Source organism: Pseudophryne corroboree, chromosome 8 (genome assembly GCF_028390025.1).
Source record: "Pseudophryne corroboree isolate aPseCor3 chromosome 8, aPseCor3.hap2, whole genome shotgun sequence".
Lineage (NCBI taxonomy): Eukaryota > Metazoa > Chordata > Amphibia > Anura > Myobatrachidae > Pseudophryne > Pseudophryne corroboree.
The window spans coordinates 400,461,776-400,476,365 of record NC_086451.1 but is presented as its reverse complement, the minus strand read 5'-3'; the positions used below and the strand labels follow the sequence as shown (position 1 = coordinate 400,476,365).

At 45.4% G+C, this 14,590-nt stretch overlaps 1 protein-coding gene across 1 annotated transcript in view; it reads right to left on the bottom strand.

Annotated features, from left to right (window-relative positions):
- The window catches only part of LOC134949292 (cytochrome P450 2G1-like), an 83,588-nt gene that overhangs the window by 18,158 nt on the left and 50,840 nt on the right, over positions 1 to 14,590 (bottom strand). The window contains exon 6 of the mRNA XM_063937790.1: positions 11,244 to 11,385. Coding sequence (XP_063793860.1) covers positions 11,244 to 11,385 — 142 coding nt within the window. The remainder of the gene's footprint in view (positions 1 to 11,243; positions 11,386 to 14,590) is intronic.

The window sequence follows — 14,590 nt, the reverse complement described above, 5'->3', positions numbered from 1 at the left end:
GAAAACATTACTGATACTGGGAGAAAATAATGAAATAGCAGTATTAAATATGATTGCCTGAAATATTATTGATGGGATGGAATTATGATGAGAATATATACAAACTGGCAGATTGCTTAAAGTTCCAAACAGAATATACTAAATAAGGTGGAATAAAATTTCTTTTGTGAATTAACACTCAAAAGATGATGTGTCAATAATTGGGCAACACATTGTAAGAAGAGAACTAATACCAAGCAGTTATATTATATAAGAGCATTTGTGCAAATGTGATATTAGCCCAAGATAACCAGTGGAGGTATTATTTCCCCTGTATAAAGGGCTAACAGTGACACATCCCTGGAATTAAGCTGAGAATATACAACTTGCTACATTCTCTAAGAACAGACAAATAGCTACAATTTAAAAGCTTGCATTCAATTGTAGCAAAAGGGTATACAACAACACTGCTGGCTTGTTATATGTATAATAGGAAATTATAGGACAATACTAAGAGAAGACACTGATACTTTATTATAGGCAATATAGCCTTTATTTCAATAGATACTTTGAGGGATCACCATTCGGATATTAGTAGTTTTTATTATCACATTCTGTTTTTCTTACTCACACTATATTTTAATATTTCACCAATTCCTTGAGATCACAATTTTAATGCATACCGATTAAAGATTAAAAATTTTAAATAAATGAACAGTGGTTTAGTACGTCCAAAAAAATGCTTCTTTTTCTTTCTTTTTTCCGATTACATTGTGTGGGTCTAGGACCCAAAAGCATTTGGAGAGCACCTGCGTTTAGAACAAGAAATAGGGTATAATAAACCCAAGATAAGTTAGTAACGCAGTAGTTACCACGATACATTCAAGCTCCACATATAAGAAAATAATTAAGAAAACTGGTGCAGGATTATAAAAACTTTGTGTAGCTTCATCATTAATACTAGAGAAATAACTCTGAATAGACTGTTTTGAACATACAAGCTAAACGCTTCACTAAGATGCATAGCTGTGTCCACATCACCACTGCCATGGAACAGCACCATCTAGTGTCAAAATGACACAGCTAACTTCAAAAAACTAATGACAGCCACATGCCTGTAGCTGTTACATGTCAGTAATGAAACTGACATAAAAGGTGTACAATTCAGTATATCACAGTGGCAGAAAGCAAATACTATAAAAAGCAATGCAGACCTAGAGATTCATTTTATCCTTTAGGGGCCAGGGAGTCTAGGTGGTAAATCCAACTTGCCTCCCATTGAAGCAGCATTCTGCTGCGCTGACAACCCCGAGCCATCATAGGGATGTGATCTATAATCTTATGCGGCATAGCAGTAAGTGAATGGCCTATTTTGGCAAAGTGCCTTGCCACAGGCTGGTCACTAGTTCCAGCAATAATTGCTGCCCCAATGGCCGACCTGTGGAGAGCCATCCTCTCCTTGAATTGCCTTTCCGGGCAGTAAAGGCAGTATGCAACAAATTTAGTTGAGCATGTTAATTTGTGTCATATTTTAAGAGGATGACCAGAGAGAGGATGGCGTATGGTGTCACCGGTCAGCATATAGCTGCAAGTTACACAGCCTGTACACTTTCCACAGACCTTTTTAGGTGTGGGGAGGAACATGGGGCAGTACGGGTAGTGTAATGTTTAGCATTACTGCCTTACAGCACAGAGGTCATGGGTTCGATTCCCACCGTGGCTCTACCTGTGCGGAGTTGGTATATTCTTCCCGTACTTGCGTGGGTTTCCTCCGGGTACTCCAGTTTCCTCCCACAATCCAAAAATATACTGGAAGGTCAATTGGATCCCAACACAAATTAACCCTAGTATGGGCGAACCACAAAATCTTGTATGTTTTTGCCTCGTGAAAAGCAAGTCATAATGTTCTTACATTTTAATGCTCCCAAATCATTGTCAGTGGCAACTATATGCCAGTTATCCCTTATCAATCTGCGCATAAAGTTTCTCCTGACATTGAATCTGGTAGGCCATGCAAGTTTGTTTGTCAATGTTTTACTACATTTAGATTTGAAAGTATCACATCTAGACACCAAGCTTGGACTTAGCAAGCTCCAGATTCTGTGGGTCATAGCCTCTTTGAATACATTTTTTAGACATTAATTCCATCTGTCTAGCAACATCCTGTTCCTCACTGCATGTCCTGTGCACCCTCAAAAATTGAGAATAAGGCAGACTATGCACCGTGCATGGAAACTGGCAGGCATAAGTAGGGTGTTTCTGTCAGTGCTTTTTACAAATAATGTTACCATTTGACTAGTATTGTAACATCCAAAAAGTCAATTTTGGTATGGTTGAACTTATATGTTAGTTTTACTGGGCTACTACCTGTGTTGTGGTTTTCTAAGATAGCACACAGATTCTCTTCTGAGCCTAACCACGTCAGTAAGATATCATCGATATATAGCGGGTATAATAAAACACCCGCTCACCAATACTGGCATCCTGAAAGAATAATTCACTGTCAACTACGAACATGTAGTCGTTGGCGTACGATGGGGCCACATTGGACCCCATCGCACAGCCAGACGACTGCAGGTACATGCATCTGTCATAGAGAAAAGAATTGCGAGTGAGGACAAGCTCTAAGGGTTGACAAAAGAAATCGACATTGGGACCAGTATACAAATCATTATTGCTTATAAGATCACATGTTGCCCTAATCCCTGCTTCGCGTGGAATACACATATAGAGTGAGCAGACATTAATGGAGAATCCCCTGGGCAGACCCATTATTTCTGCCCGGGGTTCACTCTTCCAGCCAATATTGATCTTCTTAGATACTTATCTCCAACCTTGTGTACAAGGTGAGAAATCATCTCTAAAAGATACCACTTCCCTGCTAGTGTCTATGGAGAATTTGGGCTCTATTCCTGAAAATTGCTAATTACATGTATGTAGCATCGATGTCTGCTCACTCTATACGTGTAATCCACACGAAGCAGGGATTAAGGCCACACGTGATCTTATAAGCAATAATGAGTTGTATACTGGTCCCAATGTCAATTTCTTTTGTCAACTCTTAGAGCTTGTCCTCACTTGCAATTATTTTCTCTGCAACAGATGCATGTACCTGCGGGTGTCTGGCTGTGCCATGGGGCCCAATGTGGCCCCACCGTACGCTAACGCCTACATGTTCGTAGATGAGAGTGAATTATTCTTTCAGGATACCAGCATTGGTGAGCGACAGGATGCCAGTATTGGTGAGGCAGAGCCTTTTCTATCATATTAATGTTTGTGCCAGAGTTTTGACTGTATAAAGTATATTAAAAAATAGAAAGAATATGTTCAAAATATCTTCTTTGTATCATTCTATTCATTTTTATAATCAAATCTCTGGGGTAAAAGTCTATGGCAGGTGAGGCAGTGCCTCACCACCTTATCTTTTCTGCCCATCTCTGATCAAAACCCACCAAATTTCCAGAAGTTTATACTGCTGCACCTGTGTTTAATGCCCACATGAACCATTTGGCACATATATTGTGTGTAAATCTGGCTCTGGTACTAACCAGTGCCTCCTAAGAAATTTACCTCACCGCACGTCCCTGGTGAGCGGGTGTTTTATTATACCCGCTATATAGATGATAACTTACTGATGTGGTTAGTCTTGGAGGAGTAGAGGAGGATGACCTGTGTGCTATCAGAGAACCACAACACAGGTAGTAGCCCAGTAAAACTAACATATAAGTTCAACCATACCAAAATCGACTTTTTGGATGTTACGATACTAGTCAAACAGGGTAAGTTGGAACCAACATTATTTGTAAAAAGCACAGACAGAAACACCCTACTTATGCCTGCCAGTTTCCATCCATGGACCACAGTGCATAGTCTGCCTTAATCTAAATTTTTGAGGGTGGGCAGGAGGAACAAGATGTTGCTAGACAGATGGAATTAATGTCTAAAAAATTTATTCAAAGAGGCTATGACCCACAGAAACTGGAGCTTGCTAAGTCCAAGCTTGGTGTCTAGATGTGATACTTTCAAATCTAAATGTAGTAAAACATTGACAAACAAACTTGCATGGCCTACCAGATTCAATGTCAGGAGCAACTTTATGCGCAGATTGATAAGGGATAACTGGCATATAGTTGCCACTGACAATGATTTGGGAGCATTAAAATGTAAGAGCATAATGACTTGCTTTTCACGAGGCAAAAACATACAAGATTTTGTGGTTCGCCCATACTAGGGTTAATTTGTGTTGGGATCCAATTGACCTTCCAGTATATTTTTGGATTGTGGGAGGAAACCGGAGTACCCAGAGGAAACCCACGCAAGTACGGGAAGAATATACCAACTCCGCACAGGTAGATCCATGGTGGGAATCGAACCCATGACCTCAGTGCTGCTAGGCAGTAATGCTAAACATTACACTATCCGTACTGCCCCATGTTCCTCCCCACACCTAAAAAGGTATGTGTAAAGTGTACAGGCTGTGCAACTTGCAGCTATATGCTGACCGGAGACACCATACACCATCCTCTCTCTGGACATCCTTTTAAAATATGACACAGATTAACATGCTCAACTAAATTTGCTGTATACTGCCTTTGCTGCCCATGTGGCAAAATTTATGTTGGGAAGACGGAAAGGCAATTCAAGGATAGGATGGCTCTCCACAGGTCCGCCATTGGGGCAGCAATTATTGCTGGAACTTGTGACCAGCCTGTGGCAAGGCACTTTGCCAAAATGGGCCATTCACTTACTACTATGCTGCATGAGATTATAGATCACATCCCTATGACGTCTCGGGGTGGTGACCACAGCAGAATGCTGCTTGAAAGGGAGGCAATTCAGATTTACCGCCTATACTCCCTGGCCCCTAAAGGATTAAATGAATCTCTTGGTCTGCATTGCTTTTCATAGTATTTGCTTTCTGCCACTGTGGTAAACTCAACTGTGCACCTTTTATGTCAGTTACTGACATGTAACAGCTACAGGCATGTGCATGTCATTAGTTTTTTGAAGTTAGCTGTGTCATTTTGACACTAGATGGTGCTGTTCCATGGCAGTGGTGATGTGGACACAGCTATGCATCTTAGTGAAGCGTTTAGCTTGTATATTTAAAACAGTCTATTCAGAGTTATTTCTCTAGTATTAATGATGAAGCTCTCTGAGTATTATTACTTTTAATATAAGATAACTATACAATGCTGTGAATAGGATTTCATTCCATGTAGACAGCATTTTTTTTTGTCTTTTTGTAATAGCTTTATTAATAACTTTATTGTTCATTATTGAAGCAGCAAAATGTTACTATGGTGATGGGTGCACTCTGGTGATGTCATCGAGAGGCGCTCCTGCCGGCGAGACTTGTGGGAAACAGCGCAAAAATGGTGAGGGGGAACACTTTAAAGCTGGTGAGTTATTTATTGTTCTTTGTCCTGACGAAAATGTGAAAACATTGAAACATTGACCAGGAGACCTGCTTCATTGTTTTTCTTTCCTGAGTGCCACAGCAGGGTGATATATATATACCGATGTGGTTCACATAAGCTAATGTGGTCTGCTTTACTCACGGCGCCGTTACTTGGCAACGCCGGACGGGAAGTGATGCGCGGCTCACAGGAAGTGCCATGCGTGTCACTGTACCGGCGTGCGTTCCACACACGATGTTAGACTCCTTGTGTGGCCACAATGAGTTGTTTTAAAATCAATTTATGTGTGTGTCTGGTTTGTGCTGTGTATATGTATTTGGCCTTATCCTGTGACAGCTGGCTGATATTAGTTTAATGATGGCCTGTTTGTTCATGCTGCTAATTGGATGATTGGGGGCTGTGGCTGCACCAAGGGTATATATGGTTTCACTATTCAGAGCAGTGCTAGGGAGATGGCAACCTCGTAATCTGGTCTTGACAAAGGCTCTGCTGTGAGCCGAAACGTTGACCTTCTGTTTGTGAGTATGTGCTGTCTGGATTAAAATCTATCAATTTCACCCTGTAGAAGTCTGGTGAGTGCATCCTTATTTGTGCACATATATCGTGGAACGTTGTTCTGATAGGACCTGTTCCTGGATTTTGCACCCCAGCAACTGTGATTATTAACGACATGTGAGTGCGGCTCTTCTACAATGGATATATATATATATATATATATATATATATATATACTAGGTGATTCATCGCGCCCTACGGGCGCTCTTCACACCGTCGTAAGGGGCTATGCCCCCGTTACCTCCAGAGAAATGTGAAGGTGTAGAATAGTAGTTTTATAGTGTTTTTTTGGTGGGGGAGGTTTGAGGTGTATGTGGTTTACGGGTAGGGGTAGATGTTGTATGTGATAGGGTTTGGGTGGTTGTGTGCTGCCCCCGACCACCAGCACCCCCTACTGATCACCAGCACCCCCCCACGATCAACAGCACCCCCCAGCCAATCACCTGCACCCCCGATCACCAGCACCCCCAGATCACCAGCACCCCCCACTGATCAACAGCACCGCTCTGCCGATCACCTGCACCTCCAGTGGGCCCCCCCACCGATCACCAGCACCCCCCCACCGATCACCAGCACCTCCAGTGCCCCCCCCCCCACAATCACCAGCACCCCCCACCGATCACCAGCACCCTCAGCGCCCCCCCCCCCCACGATCACCAGCATCCCCCCATCGAGGACCATTACCCCCAGCGGAACCCCCATCGGCGATAACCAGCACCCCCAGCGATCACCAGCACTCTCTCCCCCCCCCCTCCCCCGCTGCTCGCGCGGCTCACCTGGCCCAGTCACACAGGCAATGGGAGCGCTGCAGCAGGGAGAGAGGACACCAGGTTGCCGGGGCAGGAGGGATCTACGCTGCCGGGAGCGGAGTGCGGGCTGTGCATGCGGCTTCCTCCTCTCGGTCAGCACGGTCAAGCAATCTCCAGCCTCCGCCGCCAGCAGCGAATCTTCTGGTTGCGGTGGAGGCTGGAGTTTGCTCGACCGTGCTGCCCGACAGGAGGAAGCCGCATGCACAGCCCGCACTCCTCTCGCGGCAGCGTGGATCTCTCCTGCCCCGGCAACCTGAATGGGGACAGAGCTCCAGCTGAGGGGCCATTTGAGATAGGGGGTCCCGGGGTAGTGACCCCACAGTAATCCGGCTCTGGATGTATATTGTGTGACCGGGCATGGTGGGGCGTCCGTCCAGTGGCGTTTTCCCTGGTGAGTGTGTCCGCCTCCCTAGTGTTGTGCTGACACAGGGCAGAGGCTGCTGACTCCACCCAGCCTTGTGACTCCACCCAGCATTACGTGACATAGACAACTGAAGAAGCCTGAAGAAGCCTGGAGGGCTTTTTTTATTCAAATGTGGCTCCTGACATGACTACAACAGGTCCAGAAACTGCTGCACTCCAGCCAGCCAGACAGGCAGCAGCACTACGGGAGCTGAGAACTGAGGGAGCCAGATACTAGAGGTGAGACACCCACTGGCAAACAGAGGACACATAAGGGGCTGCTGCAATGACACATGAGGGTCCTGGCAGGAGTGGCACATGAGAGTGCTGGCAGGAATGACTCATGGGGGAGCTGGATGGAGTGATATGGGAGTGTGCTAGCAGGAGTGACACTTGAGGGAGCTGGCTGGAGTGACATATGGGGGAATTGAAGTGTATTATGTGAATCTGGCTTTTTCAATATACCGTATATACTCGAGTATAAGCCGAGTTTTTCAGCACATTTTTTGTGCTGAAAAAGCTCCCCCTCGGCTTATACTCGAGTGATGCTCCCGGGAGTCATGTGCAGGAGCAGAGCGCAGGGAGAAGCCATTTGAGGAGGAGGAGGAGGAGGGAGGGAGGGGGACTCGGGAGCCGCAGCAGCGCACTGTAATTGGTGCATCCACCAGTGACGCTGCTGCAGCCATCCTTCTCCCTCTCCATGCTCGCTAAAGCACCGCCGCGCTGACCGCCTCCTCAGCCGCCCGCCTCCTCAGCCGCTGCGTTCCGTCCCAAGGCCGGCCACCGCTGCCCGCACCGCCTGCCGCTGCCTGTACTCCCGTGCCCCGTCATCATTGATGGTGAGTAGAGACGGGCTACGGGCTGGAGCGCGGGTGTGTCAGTGGGGGGGGTTGTCGTGGGGTAGTTGGGGGCTGGGCATATCTGGCACTATGAGGGCATACGGTATCTGGCACTGTGGGGGCATATGTAGCACTGTGGGGGCATATCTGGCAGTATGAGGGCATATGTGGCACTGTGGGGGATTATCTGGCAGTATGAGGGCATATGTGGCACTGTGGGGGATTATCTGGCAGTATGAGGGCATATGTGGCACTGTGGGGGATTATCTGACAGTATGAGGGCATATGCGGCACTGTGGGGGCATATCTGGCACTAGGAAGGCATATCTGGCACTGTGGGGGATTATCTGGCAGTATGAGGGCATATCTGGCACTGTGGGGGCATATCTGACACTGTGGGGGATTATCTGGCAGTATGAGGGCATATGTGGCACTGTGGGGGAATATGTGTATCTGGCAATGTGGGGGCATATCTGGCACTATGAGGGCAAATATCTAGCACCATGGGGGCATATTTAGCACTGTGGGGGTATATCTGGCACTGGGGGGCATATCTGGCCGTATGAGGGCTGTGTACGGCTAGAGCTGCATTTCCCACCCTAGGCTTATACTCGAGTCAATAAGTTTTCCCAGTTTTTTTGGGGAAAAGTAGGTGCCTCGGCTTATATTCGGGTCGACTTATACTCGAGTATATACGGTATGTGAATTTTTCTTCCTCAATTATTTTATGTGGAAGTGGCTTTTTAAAATGTATTTTATGTTGGATCTGGCTTTTTAAATGTATTTTATACCAGGGGAGTGGCCTAGCAGGCACAAGGAAACACCCCATTTTTGTATGCATGCCTTCGGCTCGCTGCCGGCTCTTTGACGTACCTAATAATATTTTTTGCTCTTTGCCTCTGACAGGTTGGCCACCCCTGCTCTAGAACATCAAAACCAATTGTCCATAAATAAGTCCATATGAATTTACGGATTTCAAGGCCAGATTATTTTCAACCGTTGTTTCTGATTGGACTTGATTGTAAATCCAACTTGGAGTGGGTATTCTTATCTCCTTTCAATCTATGTTCAGTAATACTCAGCCAGGTGTTAAACCTAGAAAATACCCTCTCACCAAAGAGATGTAGACACCCAAAACAAAACCTTGGATTAATAAAAAATTCTCTGGTTCCACTCCCAGTCAGGCTCATTACTTGTTCCAGTTCAATCAAGCATTCCAGATTTAGTGTGGCTCATTATCTGGTTCTAGTTCAGTTAAGTATTTTGGGTCTAGTCTGGCTCATTACCTGGTTTCAGCTCAGTCAAGCATTCCGGGTCCAGTCCGGCTCATTAACTGGTTCCAGTTCAATCAAGCATTCCAGGTCAAGTCCAGATCATTATCTGGTTCTAGTACAGTCAAGCATTCTGGGTCCAGTCTGACTCATTATCTGTTTCCAGTCCAGTCAAGAAGTTTGATTCCAGTTCAACTCGCCTCCTCTATTCAAGTTATACTCCGTCTGTTCCAATTGCTACAGATATTCACTCAGCTATTAAACTCTTACCAGATCCACCTTTGCATGAGAAGGAATCCTGGGGTGTAGTATGGTATGCCGGCGCTCGGGCTCCCGGCGACCAGCATACTGGCGCCAGGAGCCCGATCGCCGGCATACCGACAGCGTGGCGAGCGCAAAGGAGCCCCTTGCGGGCTCGCTGCGCTCACCACGCTATGGGCACGGTGTTGCGCTATGCGCGCCACACTATTTTATTCTCCCTCCAGGGGAGTTGTGGACCTCCATGAGGGAGAATAGTTGTCGGTATGCCGGGTGTCGGGATTCCGGCGCCGGTATACTGTGCGCCGGGATCCCGACATTCGGCATACAGGAGAACACACCGGAATCCTGTCAATTTACATATCTTCCTACACGTAGCACCTAGCCCAGCTTCTTACATTCAACCCAGCCTGGGTGGAGACAAAACCTCTGGTATGACATTAGTATTTTTTGTGCTTACAGTGTGTAACTGCATTTTCTTTTTTTTTTCTGCGTAATACCAGGAGGTCTCTACACATTAATATCCATATATTCTTTTGGTGTGAGAAACTATGGACGAGATTCACTTATTTTCTTGCCGGCAGCCACTAGAGATACTATTCAATTGTAGCTCTGTTGGACTCGAAGGATGCCAGTGTCTGCATTTCAGCTCACACCCTCTGGGGGTGGCAAGCTGAAATGCGAAAAAAGTGACTGGTTTAGGCACACAAATGGCACTTTTAACAATCGCCTCCAGCACTTTGGTTGGGTTTAGCTGCTTTACACAGCTAAACGCAACTTTTATGGGCGCGATCAGTGCGAAATCCAGAAATAATGGAATATCACCCCTGTACTCTCCCATCATTTAAGACAGGGAATCGGGTGTGATAATCAATTAAGTATTACCCTATTAGTGCACTCTTTTGCAGATTCGCAATATACTGTAGATACTATGACTATTGCTGTATAGTTTTTGATTGAACATATGTGCCTGTTTCACTCACTTAATGCTCATGTTTATTTTACTTTAATATGTGTAATAAATGTTTTGTTTTTTTTAGAAATTAGGCATTCTTTACCTAAAGAGATTTTTCTTTATTTTGTAATCATTTGAAGTATTTGCACAAACTGTCTTTAAGAGCAACTATGGGGGTAATTCAGACCTGATCAGATGCTAGGTTTTTTTGCTGCACTGTGATCAGGTCAAAACTGCGCATTCATATGCACCGCAATGCGCAGGCGCATTGTACGGGTACAAAGCGGATCATTGCTGTGCGATGGATTTAACAAAGAATCCATTTGCACGGGCATTCGGAAGGAGATTGACAGGAAGAAGGCATTTGTGGGTGTCAACTGACCGTTTTCTGGGATTGTTTGGAAAAACGCAGGCGTGTCCAAGCGTTTGCAAAGCGGGTGTCTGACGTCAGTTCCGGGTCCAGACAGGCTGAAGTGATCGCAGTGGCTGAGTAAGTTCTGTGAAACTCAGAAACTGCACAAAACTTTTTTGTACCGCTCGGCTGCACATGCGATCGCACACTTGCAAAGCAAAAATACACTCCCCTATAGGCGGCGACTATCTGATCACAGTGCTGCAAAAAATAGCTAGCGAGCGATCTGGTCTGTATTAGGCCCTATATCTTATTCAGGTAAGTCAGTGCCATATGTAGCATATATTTATCAATATGATGATGTTAACCGTAAAAAGAAGAAGTATTTTAATAAATCACTCACCAAGGACATCAGGGTATTTCAAGAGAACTAATAGAGAATAGGTCAGCGTTGTGCTCATGGTCTCCACCCCAGCAAAGAAGATCTGTAATGTGTTTGCCAGTAAATTCTTCATATAAAACTCACTGTCTGGGTCATTTTTCCCCTGATGAAGTAAAAAGAATGCACTGATAAATATCACTGATCCAATGTAAAGTGTATATTAACTTTTCAACCAAACTGTTGACATATGTACATACTGCTGTAAATACTATTCAGTGTTTGCCCACGGTGTGTACTTGTATAACAAATAAACAATTCCTCCATATGCTTCATTATACTCAATGTAATTAAGTACACACTACTATTACTATATTTAGGGGGTATTATCAAAGTGGAGAGAAATAAAGCACCAACCAGGGTTTCCCAAACTGGGTCCTCAAGGCACCCTATCAGTCCAGGTTTTAAGGAAATCCATGCTTGTGAACAGATAGTGTAATCAAACTAATTAAGGGGGTGATTCAGACCTTATCGCGGCAGTGTGTTTTCGCACAGAGGGCAATTAGCATTAGACTGCGCACGCATGTCGGCAAACAACAACAGGCGACAGGCTTGTGTGAAAATTTAAATCGCATGGGCGTTCGCAAGTTGATTGACATGAAGAGGCCGTTTGTGGGTGGAAACTGACTGTTACTGGGAGTGTCAAGGAAAACACAGGCGTTCCCAAGCGTTTTCAAGGAGGGTGTGTATTGTCAGCTCCGGCCCCGATCAGCCTGTTCTCATTGCACTGTAGGAGTAAGTCCAGGCCTGCGCACAGACTGCACACAGTGGAAAAATCACGGTTGAGTGAGCTGCAAACGGATTTGCAGCTTTCCGCGGACTGAGGGATTTTCTGCAGCTCGGCATACACATGCGATCGCACACATGCACAGCGAATATCCTCTCCCCTTAGGCAGTCACTATCTGATGACAAGACAACAAATTTAGCAGCCCAGCGATCAGCTCTTAATCACCCCCCTACGTCACTTGTGCTTTACCATGAATTTGTATCTTTCAAACTGGATTGTTAGGGTGCCTTGAATACTGCATTTGGGACCACTGCATACCTTCCATCTGTCCCGATTTTCGAGGGACATTCCCATTTTCTGGGGACTCTCCTGCTGTCCCACCCATGGGCCACATTGTCCCGCAGCATGGGGGGGGGCAGTTGGGAGGCTCCTGTCACTAATTAAGTTGCTGCTCTGCAGTGGTGAATAGACTCTGAGTGCATGCGCACAGCGTCTATTCACTGGAGGCTGAGAGGCTGGGGTTATGACCAGAAGTTCACAGAGCCAGAGTGATGAATATGGGAGATGTGGCTCCCGATAGCAGTATTCTTGCTAAGTCACACCCCCTTTTGCTGATACCATGCCCCTTTTTGGGAGCGTGCACGCTTTGGGAGCGCAGGAGTCCCGAATCCGGGATTTTGATTGTTGGGAGGTATGCCACTGCACTAACCAATCAGTCCTAACTCATTTTTAAACACAGTCTGTGAAATGAGAGTTAGAAGCTGATTGATTAGTGCTTTATCTCTCTCTACTGTATCTCTTTCCATATTTTTGTAAATACACATAATATTAGGCTTACCATACTATCTCTTTAAACCAGGACACTCGTGAATTACACAGGTTCTGTGGCTGGCTGACATCAAGCCTGCATGTCATCTAGTTTTAATCAGACACAGAACCTGTGTAAACCATGAGCATCCAATTAAAGGGATGGCATGGTATGCTTACCTAACACTATTCTTCCTATAACTTTTCCTAAAACTTCATACATATCCTCTTCCTTTAACCTTATTTCAGGTGGGGATGTGCGCCGACCCAAATCATGGGTATTGGCTTTGGATCTGTATTTGGTTTTGCCAAAACCGCCCTTGCGGGTTTTGGATATGTATTATTTTTTTTTTTTTTAAATCATAAAAACAGCTAAAATTAGAGTGTTGGCCTACAGTATTGTTATCCTCAATAACATTCATTTCCACTCATTTCCAGTCAATTTTGATCACCTCACAGCTCACAATATTGTTTTCATCCAGTTTAGGCCCAAAGGCTGCACCGTGGTAGCTGGATGACTAAGCTAAGCGACAGAAGTGGGCGCCACAAACGTGTGGCACTAAAATTTCCAACATGACACATCTAGGAAACAAAATGGCAATTAAAAAAAAAAAGAAGTTCAACAAAGTGCACTTGGGTAAAGCGCAGTGCAAACAAAACAATAGAAATATATATCTTTTTATTTTTCTGATTTTGAACTTGCCGCCCGGATCAAAGTGAATGAATCACAGGGCTATTCCACCGGTTGCCGGGGTCTGGACAGCCAGTATTTTAACTGCATTCCCCTATACATAGTGACTACTATACAGTACATACACAGCCCTTTTGAGTCTGGAGTTGGACACAGAACAATAGTACAGTATGCCCCAATAATAAGTGCACAGCTATGGCGTTTGAATCAGGAGTCAGACACAGCACAGTAAGCATGCCTCTTGTACACAGACCCTACAGCAGAGTACAGTGCAGGTAACAGTAGCGTGCACTAAACATAAATGCCGCCAAGTCCCGGCCGTGGTGCCCTTTTATGGATACTAAGTCCCACGAGAATCGAAAGCAAGAGGATGCCATTCAGGCCTCGTTTTGGATTCAGAAAATGGCGCGGAAATTTGAGCTGGGACTCCGAAAGTCCTCGGAACTGATATGTTTGGGTGGGCTAGGTTTCCAAGAAATCAAACCCGCTCATTTCTAATTTCAGGGGTTCTCACTGGCTCACTTCTCCACGTTTATCACTGCTTACTATGTGTCCCCCTAAAACCAGTAAGATGGGTCTTGCGCACATCTCTAATCATTTCTAAGATTGATTACTGTATCTAATCTCTCCATACTGTCCTCCTCCATTACTATCTCACTAGCTTCAAATCTATTCTCAATTCTGCAACTAGATTTATCTTCTTCTCAAACTACTTCACATCCGCCACTCTGCTCATCTAAAACCTGCACTGGCTCCCCTTCCCCTACAGAATCCTCTTCAAACTATTCAATCTTACATACAAGGTCCTCTCACACACCACGGCTCCCTACATCTCCAACCTCATCTCCATACATACTACTCCGGTCGGCCAATGACTGTTGTCTCTCCTCTACCCTGGTTACTGCATCTCACTATCAAATCCAAGATTTCTTCTGTGCTACCCCCCCCCCCCCCCGCCCTACCCCCAGACACACACACACTGGAATGAGCCCTTGTGAAGGGGCGCACACCAGTTAAAGGAGGCATGGACACTGCTTACGAGGGGGGGGGGGGGGGGTACTGTGAGTGAGGGGAGTGCATACTCC